The sequence below is a fragment of the Salvelinus fontinalis genome, chromosome 3 (assembly GCF_029448725.1).
Source record: "Salvelinus fontinalis isolate EN_2023a chromosome 3, ASM2944872v1, whole genome shotgun sequence".
NCBI classification, from domain to species: Eukaryota; Metazoa; Chordata; class Actinopteri; order Salmoniformes; family Salmonidae; genus Salvelinus; species Salvelinus fontinalis.
In genome coordinates this window covers 10,517,778-10,531,891 of record NC_074667.1, presented here as the reverse complement: position 1 = coordinate 10,531,891, position 14,114 = coordinate 10,517,778, and the positions used below count along the sequence as shown (strand labels likewise).

The 14,114-nt window shown below is 41.0% G+C and overlaps 1 protein-coding gene across 1 annotated transcript; it reads left to right on the top strand.

Annotated features, from left to right (window-relative positions):
* Positions 1 to 3,425: 3,425 nt before the first annotated feature.
* On the top strand, positions 3,426 to 6,128 carry LOC129835156 (YTH domain-containing protein 1-like). Its single transcript, XM_055900579.1, has 4 exons — positions 3,426 to 3,692; positions 4,358 to 5,149; positions 5,702 to 5,762; positions 6,062 to 6,128. The coding sequence occupies exons 1-4, from the start codon at positions 3,455 to 3,457 to the stop codon at positions 6,126 to 6,128; spliced, it is 1,158 nt and encodes a 385-aa protein (XP_055756554.1). The 5' UTR covers positions 3,426 to 3,454.
* The last annotated feature ends 7,986 nt before the right edge of the window (positions 6,129 to 14,114 follow it).

Sequence of the window (14,114 nt, the reverse complement as noted above, 5' to 3'; positions counted from 1 at the left end):
GTCGGAACGTCTGGTAAGGACATTTTTATTTAACGGACTCATTGTTTTGACCTGTGTTGAATGTTCAGTGAAAAGTTATCGTTATGGTCGTAGAGATACTTCTGAGAAATGTGATGTACTTTGAGAAAATGCATGTTTTGATAATTGAGGTCTCACAACATCACCGATTTGCTAGCTAGCTCAGAAATATACAAATGTAAATACATAAATAAATATACATTTTAGAATTGTATATATTTTTTATATTTAAATACAAGAATAAATAAAATATTATATTTTTCATCCCTCACGGTGATAGCTTTGAAATATATTGGTTATGGTGAATACACTATACGTACACTTGACAAAACATTGGTTGAAAAATCCTTCAATTACCTGCTCAGGTTTCATCTTTTTTTGCCTACAACAATAATGTAAAGCCTCTCATGAACTTGAATTGAAGAGTTTCATTCCAAAATTATATTCTTTAGGTACCTTCGTTTGTGTAAAATATTACTGTCTTCAGATTTTTTATGAATACATTTTAGATGTGTATTAAAATGGGTTTTGTTGCAAAATGCTATATATTGTTTAGCTGGAATGGAATGTTTGTATCCTGTATATTTGACTGTGATATGTGGTTGTCTCACCTAGTTATCTTAAGATGAACGCACTAACTGTAAGTCAATCTGGATAAGGACGTCTGCTAAATGACTAAAATGTCAAAAGAAAATATTTTACATACAGATCTCATATTACTGTATTGATTAATTTGGTTTATATATTGACGTCACACATGTATTATAAGTTCTTTATTAAAAATGTAGTTATTTATCACATTTGACTGTGTAAAACCCAGCAGTGCTACTTATTCCTCTGAGAGTGAGAAGGATATATAGCGTTTTGCCACAAAACATGATTATTTGTCTCTTTGAAATGAAACCATAGATTTCAAACAAATACACGTCTGTAATTGAACACCATGCCATGATTAGATGGTGAAAAAAAACATCCATCTCTTTCATAAGTTCTTTAAACAATAAAAGCTAATTTACCAACATTTCAGAAAATGGATATAGTGTAAGCAATAATTTCTGATGAAAAAAAACAATGTGAAGAATTGCTGTATGCAGTTCCTTCGGAAAGTATTCAGACCCCTTGACTTTGTCCACGTTTTGTTACGTTACAGCCTACTTTAATGACAAAGCAAAAACAGGTTTATAGAAATTGTTGCAAATTTACATTAAAAAGAAAACTGAAATATCACATTTACATAAGTATTCAGACCATTTTACTCAGTACTTGGTTGAAGCACCTTTGGCAGCAATTATAGCCTTGAGTCTTCTTGGGTATTTTATTTATTTATTTATTTTATTTAACCTTTATTTAACCAGGTAGGCAAATTGAGAACACGTTCTCATTTACAATTGCGACCTGGCCAAGATAAAGCAAAGCAGTTCGACACATACAACAACACATAGTTACACATGGAGTAAAACAAACATATAGTCAAAAATACAGTGAAAAAAAAATAAGTCTATATACAATGTGAGCAAGTGAGGTGAGATAAGGGAGGTGAAGGCAAACAAATATATGTATAAATAAATAAAAATATAAAAGGCCATGGAGGCGAAGTGAGTACAACACAGCAAGTCAAATAAAAACTAAAAAAAACACTGGAATGGTTGGTTTGCAGTGGAAGAAAGTGCAAAGTAGAGACAGAAATAATGGGGTGCAAAGGAGCAAAATAAATTAATAAATAAATACAGTAGGTAAAGAGGTAGTTGTTTGGGCTAAATTGTAGATGGGTTATGTACAGGTGCAGTAATCTATGAGCTGCTCTGACAGCTGGTGCTTAAAGCTAGTGAGGGAGATAGGTGTTTCCAGTTTCAGAGATTTTTGTAGTTCGTTCCAGTCATTGGCAGCAGAGAACTGGAAGGAGAGGCGTCCAAAGGAAGAATTGGTTTTGGGGGTGACTAGAGAGATATACCTGCTGGAGCGCGTGCTACAGGTAGGTGCTGCTATGGTATGACGCTACAAGCTTGGCATACCTGTATTTGGGGAGTTTTTCCCCTTCTTCTCTGCAGATCCTCTCAAGCTCTATCAGGCTGGATGGGGAGCATCACTGCACAGCTATTTTCAGGTCTCTCCAGAGATGTTCAATCGGGTTCAAGTCCGGGCTCTGGCTGGACCACTGAAGGACATTCAGAGACTTGTCCTGGAGCAACGTTGTCTTGGCTGTGTGCTTAGGGTTATTGTCCTGTTGGAAGGTGAACCTTCACCCCAATCTGAGGTCCTGAGCGCTCTGGAGCAGGTTTTCATCAAGGATCTCTCTGTACTTTGCTCTGTTCATCTTTCCCTCGATCCTGACTGGTCCACCAGTCCCTGCTGCTGAAAAACATCCCCACAGCATGATGCTTCCACCACGAGCTTCACCGTAGGGATGGTATTGGCCAGGTGATGACCGGTGCCTGGTTTCCTCCAGACGTGATGCTTGGCATTCAGGCTAAAAAGTTAAATCTTGGTTTCATCACACCAGATAATCTTGTTTCTCATGGTCTGAAAGTCCTTTAGGTGCCTTTTGGCAAACATCAAGCGGGCTGTCATGTGCCTTTTACTGAGGAGTGGCTTCTGTCTGGCCACTCTACCATGACGGCCTGATTGATGGTGTGCTGCAGAGATGGTTGTCCTTCTCTAAGGTTCTCCCATCTCCACAGAGGAACTCTGGGGCTCTGTATGAGTGACCAACAGGTTATTGGTCACATCCCTGACCAAGGCCCTTCTCCCGCGATTGCTCAGTTTGGCCAGGCGGCCAGCTCTAGGAAGAGTCTTGGTGGTTCCAAACTTTTTCGATTTGTTCTTGGGGACCTTCAATACTGCAGACATTTGTTGGTACCCTTCCCCAGATCTGTGCCTCGACACAATCCTGTCTCGGAGCTCTACGGACAATTCCTTCAACCTCATGGTTTGGTTTTTGCTCTGACATGCACTGTCAACTGTGAGACCTTATATAGACAGGTGTGTGCCTTTCCAAATCATGTCCAATCAATTGAATTTACCACAGGTGGACTCCAATCAAGTGTTCTCTGTTTGTCTGTTGCCAGTTTGTCTTGTTTGTCAAGCCAACCAGTGTTTTTGTGTCAGCTCCTGCTTTTCCCCAGTCTCTCTTTTCTCGTCCTCCTGGTTTTTGACCCTTGCACGTCCTGACCTTGTATCCACGCGCCTGACCATTCTGCCTGCCTGCCGTCCTGTGCCTTTGCCGCACCTCTGGATTACAGACCTCTGCCTGACCCTGACCCTGAGCCTGCCTGCCGTCCTGTTCCTTTGCCCCGTTGCTGTAATAAACATTGTTACTTCGACACAGTCTGCATCTGGGTCTTACCTTGATTCCTGATAGTATAGCGTTTTGGAATGAAACTCTTCAATTGTGCCCTTTGTGTAGAACAGCCTTACAGCTTCTCTTTGTAGGATAATCATGTATTTTTGTTATCCTATATCTTTCCATGCCATTCTAAACAGATCACCCAAAGACAACATGAAGCAGGAGCTGCTGGTGGTGTTGGCTGTAGCAACCCTGGTTCCCAGCCTGTCTGAGGGGCTGCTCCTCTCCAAATGTGAGCTGAAGGACAAACTGGCAGAGGCTGCTGACCAATTCAATATGAATGAGAAAAATGCAGCAACGGGTGTCGAACTGGACAGTGTCTTGGCCAAAAGTGGGTTATGAATTCTATGTAGGCCTATTGTATTTCTGCGAGTTTAGAGAGATTACTTGAAGGTGGTGTGAGATAGCAAAAAACATCAATGTCACTGAACAACATCTCAAATTTAGTTAAAGGGGAAGTTCAATATCTTACAACTTAATGTTAAAGGGGTTCGTCAACCTAGTAGTCTATGGACCTGGAATTTTTTTATTTAAAGAGCCACTACAAACTTCAGTGAACTTCAGCTAAAATCAATTGGAATGATAGGGGCAATTTACAAAATTCAATGGCCAAATCAAGTGAAATAAACTCAATAATTGATTAAAGTTCATTAAAGGTGATTTGGCCATTAAAAAAAACATTGCACGGTTGCCCCTAGCTAGCGGTTCCTAAGGTTAGCTGAAGTTTGTAGTGGCTGTTTAAAGAAAAAAAAAACATGGATTACAGTTTATTTTACAGACTACTTTCAGGGTGAGGAACCATCTAACATCAAGTTGTAAAATACTGAACTTCCCCTTTAATGATGGCACCCTGAGGATCATGTCAGGCTTTTGATCATGTCAAACCCTTACTTTGGTGTTCAACAACACACCTCCAGGTACTGCTGTTTTAAAACTTCCAAATATATAATCTCTCTCTATTCCCTTCCTGCTCTCACTGTGACTTGGTTGGTCCAGTTATCTGCAGTTTGGACCTAAAGTCTGGCTTAAACACCAGCCTTGTGACCAACCTTGTCCTGCGCAAACCTATCCTGCATAAACACAAAAGGCGCCCCATCAGCAGGAGACCTGTGAGACTGTTCGGGCGCAAACGTCCAGGTAGAGATATTGAGTCAAAGGAAGATGGAGTCAGTTCTGAGGGAGAAGAGGACAAGCCTAGACCTAATGGGAAGCCTGGGGGAAAGAGTCCAAGACCTATAGGAAAGCCCGGGGGAATGCAACCAAAACCTACTGGGGAAACAGAGGGAGTGAGCCCAAGATCAGAGAGGCCTGAGGGGAAGAGACCGAGACCAGGGCATCCTGCGAGAGGAAGGAACAAGCGTGAGGCCGAGGAGTCCACGGGTGATGAGGAAGAACATGACAAAGTTGAGGCGCAAGAAAGCAAAGCGGCTGAGGAGGAAGAGTTTGGCGGCTATGAGGACGAGGGTGATGAAGACGAGGTTGACGAAGATGAGCTGGACGAGGAGGACCTGGAAGAGTTAGAGGCGGAGCTGGACGAGCAAGAAGGAGAGGAACTGAACGAGAGAAAGGGGAACAGGAGGAAGAGACACATCCCAAAGCAGTTCAAAGGTCACGGACACAGCCGCAAGCCACCGCCACGTAAACCGATGCGCAAGCCGTTCAGGCCATTCAAGCCAATCAAGACCCTGTCCTTCAGCTTTTTTGGTCTCTTCCAGCTGAGCAATCGCCTCGCCTGCGTCTCCTCCAACACCACTCGCTCTCTCAATCTCTGTAAGACAGAGTGCAGCTGTGAGTACAAACATCTTTCCGTCCACAACCTGTTTAGCACAATGTCATCAAATGCCTGCATGTATGTATGTACAGTACATGTATGTATGAAAAAATGAATGAAATAATAAACGTGATCATGTCAAACCCTTACTTTGGTGTTCAACAACACACCTCCAGGTACTGCTGTTTAAAAACGTCCAAATACATCATCTCTCTCAATTCCCTTCGTGCTCTCACTGTGACTTGGTTGGTCCAGTTATCTGCAGTTTGGACCTAAAGTCTGGCTTAAACACCAGCCTTGGGACCAACCTTGTCCTGCGCAAATGAATGAATGAATGAATGAACGAACAAACAGATGGATTGTTCTTGTGTCATGAGACAAGACAAGAGAATAGAACTAGTGGGTTTCGTAATCAACCTCACTTCCCTGTAATCACACTCACTCCGTTTAGTCCTGCGTTAGCGAACCGTTTTAAGGTGCAGGGCTAAAATACCTGCAATGTGCACACAAAGGCCTTAGGTAATTGACCCGGAACTGTACTGACTGCATGACTGTTTCTGCCCTTCCAGCCTTCGTTGATGATGACATCCGTGATGACATTGCCTGCTTTGTGAAGTCTCATGCCTGGATGTAAGTTAATGCCTGCCAATACTAGTGAATAGTGAATAGTGAGGACAGTGACATTGATGCCACACTGATGTTGATCCATAAAACATGAATTAGAGTGAAGCAGCCCCTTGACAGCACAAAAGAGGTGTGGTTTGGGCCTTAATTACTGCAATCTTATTCAATAGAAATTTGACATTCAAAATGCAATAACATAAATGGTTACTTTTGTACGGTAATCGTCTTTTAAGCCGCTGTACAACTTTGAAGCAAGAATATACAATAAGAAAATAATAATCACCGTTTTCATTTGTGTATTCCAGGAAGGCTCTGAAATGTGCCAAGCTGCAAGCCTCTGAGTACTTTGAGTGTGACCAACCACTTACTTAACAGTACTATGAGTACTTTGCAAACAACAAAATGGCATTTTCCTTCTTTCTCTGAACTCTTATCTTCTGCTATAAGTGGCACTTAGCAAATATGCTACTTTCCATCACCTCTAGATGGTGTGCTAGGAAGGATTTGAGCCCGTTATTCCTTGGGACAAGTGCCTCCTCTAGACATTAGGCAACAGTATCCCATTCTCCTTCTCTCCTCCAACTGTCCAACTACCACCAGTAAGGAAGTTCAATTTAACAGATGCCATTATGTTGAAAATGTCTCCTTTGTTGCTTGGTAACATTTCCTTCTTTGAAAAACAAAAATACATAAAATGATCATGAAGACTTTTGGTTTCCAGTGTATTATTTCCTATATGCAAATATCTGAATGTCTGTACATTACTTGTGTCTATTAAATAAATACAATTCTATTAAATTAAGCATTCCATTTTATTCTCAAAGAAATGAAACCCAATATGTATTATTAAGTTGTCATTATTTGGAGGGATGATCATGGTATGAAATGAGATGGGTACAGACATCAATTCAACGACGTGGTGGAATAAGTACCCAATTGTCACAATAGAGTAAAAGTAAAGATACCTTAATAGAAAATGACTCAAGTCAATGTGAAAGTCACCCAATAAAATACTACTTGTGTAAAAGTATTTGGTTTTAAATATACTTAAGTATCTAAAGTAAATGTAATTGCTAAAATATATTTAACTATCAAAAGTAAAAGTATAAATCATTTCAAATTCCTTATATTAAGCACACCAGAAGGTACCATTTTCATAAAAAAAAAAAATTTAACAGATAGCCAGCAGCACACTCCAACATTCAGACATAATTTACAAATGAAGCATGTGTTTAGTGAGTCTGGCAGATCAGATGCAGTAGATGACCAGGGACGTTCTCTTGATAAGTGTGCGAACTTGACAATTTTCCTGTCCTACTAAGCATTCAGAATGTACTTTTGGGTTTAAGGGAACATGTATGGAGTAAAGAGCGCATTAGTTTCTTTAGTGAAGTAAAAGTAGTCAAAAATATAATAGTAAAGTACAGATACCCTAGAAAATGACTTAAGTAGTACTTTAAATCACTGTTTAAACGTCTATCCCCCGTTGGTTCAATGTAATGTTGTTGAAATGATGTGGAAACAACGTTGATTCAGCTAGTGTGTGCCTGTAACGCTCGTCGTTAGGTGGAAGAGAGGAGGACCAAGGCGCAGCGTGGTAAATGTTCATGATGATGAATTTGAATGCAAAATCCAACAAACAGAACACTAACAAACTACAAAACAATAAAGGACGTGAACAGACCTGAACTTGAGAACATATAAAACATGAACGCACGAACAGAAACGAACGAACACAGACACGGCAACAATCACCCACAAACAAACAGTGAGAAACAGTCTACCTTAATATGGTTCCCAATCAGAGACAATGACAAACACCTGCCTCTGATTCAGAACCATATCAGGCCAATACAATGAACCCAACATAGAAACACATAACATAGAATGCCCACCCAGCTCACGTCCTGACCAACGAAACAAGGCTAAACAAAGGAAATAAGGTCAGGAACGTGACAGTGCCCAGTGGGTATTAACAGAACATGTCATGGGCCTTGGGTCAGTGGATGTTTGGAGCATTGAAAAAAAATGGGGGTAACAACAATAACAAAAATGACAAAAATGAGAAACATACCTAAGCAAACTTGGTATATTCCAAAAATATAGCCTGTGCACTGATTCAAATAATATATTGTGGTTCCTCTAACCACAATTTTGTCAATTTGAAAACATGATTAATTAACAAAGTAATCTGTACACATTGCATAACTTGATTATTCATCAAACTGACTGGGAGCAGAAATCAGCCCAATATTAGCCAAATAATGTTAATTCGGCACAAAATCCCCAATGTAGTCAGACCCACTGGGCTAAAGATGGACCAGCCCATCTCTCATTTGCCAGAATTTCGCTGTGGCCATTCTGCCTCTGATTACTTATAAATCCCACTGACTACAGTACAGCCTCCAAAGAAACATAATGAAGAAAGCCACTGAGTGCTTGGGCTGGCGTGCTGGAGAATGGGAGCAACTGCAATGACATGACAAAAATGACAGTTAACCAGCAAACCAAAATTTGTTCTGTGAACGTTCCCAGAACATTCATTAGGTTGCCCTAAAAGTTATAATAACACAAAACGGTCCAGTTGTGTTGATGATAATACAATATTTGTATAAAACATTTGCCTGGTGGTAAAAGAACGTTCCCAGAACACAGTTTCTTATTACATTACCTGGAAACCCAATAAGAACATTAGTGGAATGTTCTGTGGTGTTTTTTTACAGATGGTGTGTACAACATTTGAGTGAATGTTAGAACATTCTAAGGATATTTAATTTAAAACATTTTCTGAAAAGAATCAAAGGTAATTCTTCATCAAAAACATTATTGAAATGTTTTTGGGATGTTATCATCCTAATGTTAGATAAAAGCCTAACTAAAACTTAATGGGAATGTTATTTAATGTCCTGGGAATGTTCCCGGTTTGCTGTGAACCAGGTAAATGTGTTGCAAGTCCACAATTTACATTTCTGTTTGTTCTGAACACTCTATAGCCTTAATTAAGGATCAGACCCTTTTTTTAATTTTTTTATTTCGCCTAAAATGACATACCCAAATCTAACTGCCTGTAGCTCAGGACCTGAAGCAAGGATATGCATATTCTTGATACCATTTGAAAGAAAACACTTTGAAGTTTGTGAAAATGTGAAAGTAATGTAGGAGAATATAACACTTTAGATCTGGAAAAAGATAATACAAAGAAAAAAACATGTGTTTTTTCCCCCATCGTCTTTGAGATGCAAGAGAAAGGGCAAAAAAAAATGTAATATTCCAGGTTAGGCGCAATTTCAATTTTGGCCACTAGATGGCAGCAGTGTATGTGCAAAGTTTTAGTTTTAGACAAAATGTTGTATCAAAACTGCCCAAATGTGCCTAATTGGTTTCTTAATACATTTTCAAGTTCATAACTATGCACTCTCCTCAAGGAATGCGAGAGAAGCAGAGTGGGCGGTGGGACCATTGAGCATTATGAACATGGGCGAGGGCTGAACAGGGCGGGACTAACGTTGTAGAAAGCTGAACTTTATTAAAATCCTCTACGATATTTTTTTATTTCACCTTTATTTAACCAGGTAGGCCAGTTGAGAACAAGTTCTCATTTACAACTGTGACCTGGCCAAGAAAAAGCAAAGCAGTGTGACAAAAACAAGAACGCAGAGTTACACACAAACAACCGTACAGTCAATAACACAAAATAAAAACTAAAAATCAAATCAAATCTATGTACAGTGTGTGCAAATGTAGAATAGTAAGGAGGTAAGGCAATAAATAGGCCATAGAGGTGACATAATTACAATTTAGCATTAACACTGGAGTGATAGATGTGCAGATGATGATGTGCAAGTAGAGATACTGGGGTGCAAAAGAGCAAGAGGATAAATAACAATATGGGGATGAGGTAGTTGGGTGTGCTATTTACAGATTGGCTGTGTACAGGTACAGTGATTGGTAAGCTGCTCTGACAGCTGATGCTTAAAGTTAGAGAGGGAGAAATAAGACTTCAGTTTCAGTGATTTTTGCAATTCGTTTCAGTCATTGGCAGCAGAGAACTGAAAGGAAAGGCGGCCAAAGGAAGTGTTGGCTTTAGGGATGACCAGTGAAATATACCTGCTGGAGCGCGTGCTACGGGTGGGTGTTGCTATGGTGACCAGTGAGCTGGGATAAGGTGAGGCTTTACCTAGCAAAGACTTCTAGATGACCTGGAGCCAGTAGGATTGGCAACGAATATGTAGCGAGGGCCAGCCAACGAGAGCATACAGTTCACGGTGGTGGGTAGTATATGGTGCTTTGGTGACAAAACAGATGGCACTGTGATAGACTACATCCAGTTTCCTGAGTAGAGTGTTGGAGGCTATTTTGTGAATGACATCGCCGAAGTCAAGGATCGGTAGGATAGTCAGTTTTATGAGGGTATGTTTGGCAGGATAAGTGAAGGAGGCTTTCTTGCAAAATAGGAAGACGATTCTAGATTTAATTTTAAATTTTAATGTGAGTCTGGAAGGAGAGTTTACAGTCTAATCAGACACCTAGGTATTTGTAGTTGACCACATATTCTAAGTCAGAACCGTCCAGAGTAGTGATGCTAGGCGGGTGGGCAGGTGCGGGCAGCAATCGATTGAAGAGCATTTAAAAGCAGTTGGAAGCCACGGAAGGAGTGTTGTATGGCATTGAAGCTCGTTTGGAGATTTGCTAGCACAGTGTCCAAAGAAGGGCCAGATGTGTACAGAATGGTGTCGTCTGCGTAGAGGTGGATCAGAGAATCACCAGCAGCAAGAGCGACATCATTGATATATACAGAGAAAAGAGTCGCCCTGAGATTTGAGCCCTATGGCACCCCAATAGAGACTGCCAGAGGTCCGGACAACAGGCCCTCCAATTTTACACACTGAACTCTATCTGAGAAGTAGTTGGTGAACCAGGAGAGACAGTCATTTGAGAAGCCAAGGCTATTGAGTCTGCCGATAAGAATGCAGAGATTGACAGAGTCGAAAGCCTTGGCCAGGTCGATGAAGACGGCTGCACAGTACTGTCTTTTATCGATGGCGGTTATGATATCGTTTAGGACCTTGAGCGTGGCTGAGGTGCACCCATGACCAGCTCGGAAACCAGATTGCATAGTGGAGAAGGTACGGTGGGATTAGAAATGGTCGGTGATCTGTTTGTTAACTTGGCTTTCAAAGATTTTAGAAAGCCAGGGCAGGATGGATATAGGTCTATAACAGTTTGGGTCTAGAGTGTCTCCCCCTTTGAAGAGGGGGATGACCACGGCAGCTTTCCAATCTTTGGGGATTTCAGACAATACGAAAGAGAGGTTGAACAGGCTAGTAATAGGGGTTGCAACAATTTCGGCGGATAATTTTAGAAAGAGTGGGTCCAGATTGTCTAGCCCTGCTAATTTGTAGAGATCCAGATTTTGCAGCTATTTCAGAACATCAGCTGTCTGGATTTGGGTGAAGGAGAAGCGGGGGGTCTTGGGCAAGTTGCTGCAGGGGGTGCTGAGCTGTTGGCCGGGGTAGGGGTAGCCAGGTGGAAAGCATGGCCAGCCGTAGAAAAATGCTTATTGAAATGATCGATTATCGTAGATTTATTGGTCATGACGGTGTTTCCTAGCCTCAGTGCAGTGGGCAGCTGGGAGGAGGTGATCTTATTCTCCATTGACTTTACAGTGTCGCAAAACGTTTTGGAATTTGTGCTACAGGATACACATTTCTGTTTGAAAAAGTTAGCCTTAGCTTTCTTAACTGACTGAGTATATTGGTTCCTGACTTCCCTAAAAAGTTGCATATCGCGGGGCTATTCGAAGTCCGTCATGGCATATGGTTTACATCGTTTTCATGCTCATCAAACCATTCAGTGAAGTTGAAGCCTAGGCTAATCACCGGTGATGGCCATTGTGCTCGTGCCAATAGCCTATCTCAAATAAGATACTTTGAAAACACTGCTGTTCACTCAAAATTAGGAGTTGTTGAGAAATAAAAATTGTCAGCTTCTACAGACAGATCCCACTTGGAAAAACTGGTTGAATCAACGTTGTTTCCACATCATTTCACCCCCCAAAAAATCAATCTGATGATGTTGAATCAACGTGGGAAAACTGACTGGATTTGCAAAAAGTAATCAATTTAAGGGCATTTTGTCTTTTTTTCACCCAACTTTTCACCTAAATCCAATAACATGGTGACATGTTTTGTTGATTTCATGTTGAATTCATATTAGATGAAAACTCAACCAAATCTAAATCAAAAATAGACGTTGAATTTACATGTGCCCAATCTTCTCTTTTCAGCAGTAGGCATTTGCTTTCCAAACGGAATATTTTTCCCACTGTTGTATTTTGAAATTTGCAAAAGGCAAACTGACAGCAGCAACCAACCATAGAAATATAATCCATAGATAGAATTTTCAATTCAAGTCAGGACTGGCAGCCATTGCCAATGTACCCATGAGTTTAACAGTCAAATTCCCAGGGTTAGAGGTTCCATAACCCTTCTATGAATTATATGTCTATGGCCACAACAGAACAAGCTGTTCTACTGCATATTTACCACGCTTGCTGAATCCACAGCTATTTTTTTAGATGCTATTGCTCCTCGGTGGCTAAATGATGCTCTCTGGTGTAGTATTTTGAAGGCTTTTATTTAGGCCTATGTCTATTCAGACAACGGTAGCCTAAAATAATTTAAGGCAAAATAATTTATATTTCAATTTATCAGAGGGTGCTGCAGCACCTCCGGCCTCCCTACTTCCCAAACCCATGTAGGAGGCTACTGAAAAAAAGCATGTGCAGAAAATACAGATTTGGTTGCTCTGTCCTTAATTATTGTTGAAGATCATGGTCGGCGTATGACTTCATAAAAGTCCCTTATTTCTTACCACTTCCTAAATCCGTTATGGTCTGGCGTAGGTATAATAGCTAAGTTGGTAGAATTATATGTTTTGCTGGAGAAATGTGCTGTAGACTTATAGTTTGTGGGTGTATAAGAACCTCTCGTAAACCACAATGTGAAGTATTGGCAATGATTTAGAGTGAAAAGATGGATTCCTTTGTAATGGGAATTTTAATGTTTGTGCTTTTCTTATATCAAATCATTTCTGGGTAACCTTACTGTGATTGTTTTCAATTCAAATGGATAAAAATAAACAAAACAGCTTCTTAGCAAAGAGCAATTTCTCTAGAAAGAATTTGCTAGGACTGTCTAGGAGCAGTCTGCGTGGGGAGGGGAAAACTGAACACTATGGTTTGGAGGTTTGGAACTCTCTTTGTTATTGGTCTATTAAGCAATTTACCGCCTGGTGACCGGCAGGCCAAAACTCCATCCCACCAAAACAGGCTGACATTTCAGGTGATCTTTTCAAACAGCTCTTACATTAAAATGGCATTATCATAATTTTCACAATATTATTCCAACATAAATATATAAACTCAGCAAAAAAGAAAAGTCCCTTTTTCTGGACCCTGTCTTTCAAAGATAATTCGTAAAAATCCAAATACCTTCACAGATCTTCATTGTAAAGGGTTTAAACACTGTTTCCCATGCTTGTTCAATGAACCATAAACTATTAATGAGCATGCACCTGTAACAGTATAACTTTAAACCGTCCCCTCGCCCCGACAGGGGCGCGAACCAGGGACCCTCTGCACACATCAACAACAGTCACCCACGAAGCATCGTTACCCATCGCTCCACAAAAGCCGCGGCCCTTGCAGAGCAAGGGGCAACACTACTTCTAGGTTTCAGAGCAAGTGACGTAACTGATTGAAACGATATTAGCGCGTACCCGCTAACTAGCTAGCCATTTCACATCCGTTACACTCACCCCCCTTTCAACCTCCTCCTTTTTTTCCGCAGCAACCAGTGATCCGGGTCAACAGCATCAATGTAACAGTATAACTTTAAACCATCCCCTCGCCCCGACACGGGCGCGAACCAGGGACCCTCTGCACACATCAACAACAGTCACCCACGAAGCATCGTTACCCATCGCTCAACAAAAGCCGCGGCCCTTGCAGAGCAAGGGGCAACACTACTTCTAGGTTTCAGAGCAAGTGACGTAACTGATTGAAACGCTATTAGCGCGTACCCGCTAACTAGCTAGCCATTTCACATCCGTTACACACCTGTGGAACGGTCGTTAAGACACTAACAGCTTACAGACAGTAGGCAATTAAGGTCACAGTTATGAAAACTTAGGACACTAAAGAGGTCTTTCTACTGACTCTGAAAAACACAAGAAGAAAGATGCCCAGGGTCCCTGCTCATCTGCATGAACGTGCTTTAGGCATGCTGCAATGAGGCATGAGGCCTGTAGATGTGGCCAGGGCAATAAATTGCAATGTCCGTACTGTGAGACGCCTAA

What these genes read in the sequence shown, in the direction of transcription:
- LOC129835156 (XM_055900579.1), top strand. Translation starts at nt 3,455, where the DNA reads ATGTATTTTTGTTATCCTATATCTTTCCATGCCATTCTAAACAGATCA. An exon ending in CTGTAAGACAGAGTGCAGCT is followed by an intron (nt 5,150 to 5,701) that starts GTGAGTACAAAC and finishes CTGCCCTTCCAG; the next exon opens with CCTTCGTTGATGATGACATC. An exon ending in GTGAAGTCTCATGCCTGGAT is followed by an intron (nt 5,763 to 6,061) that starts GTAAGTTAATGC and finishes TGTGTATTCCAG; the next exon opens with GAAGGCTCTGAAATGTGCCA.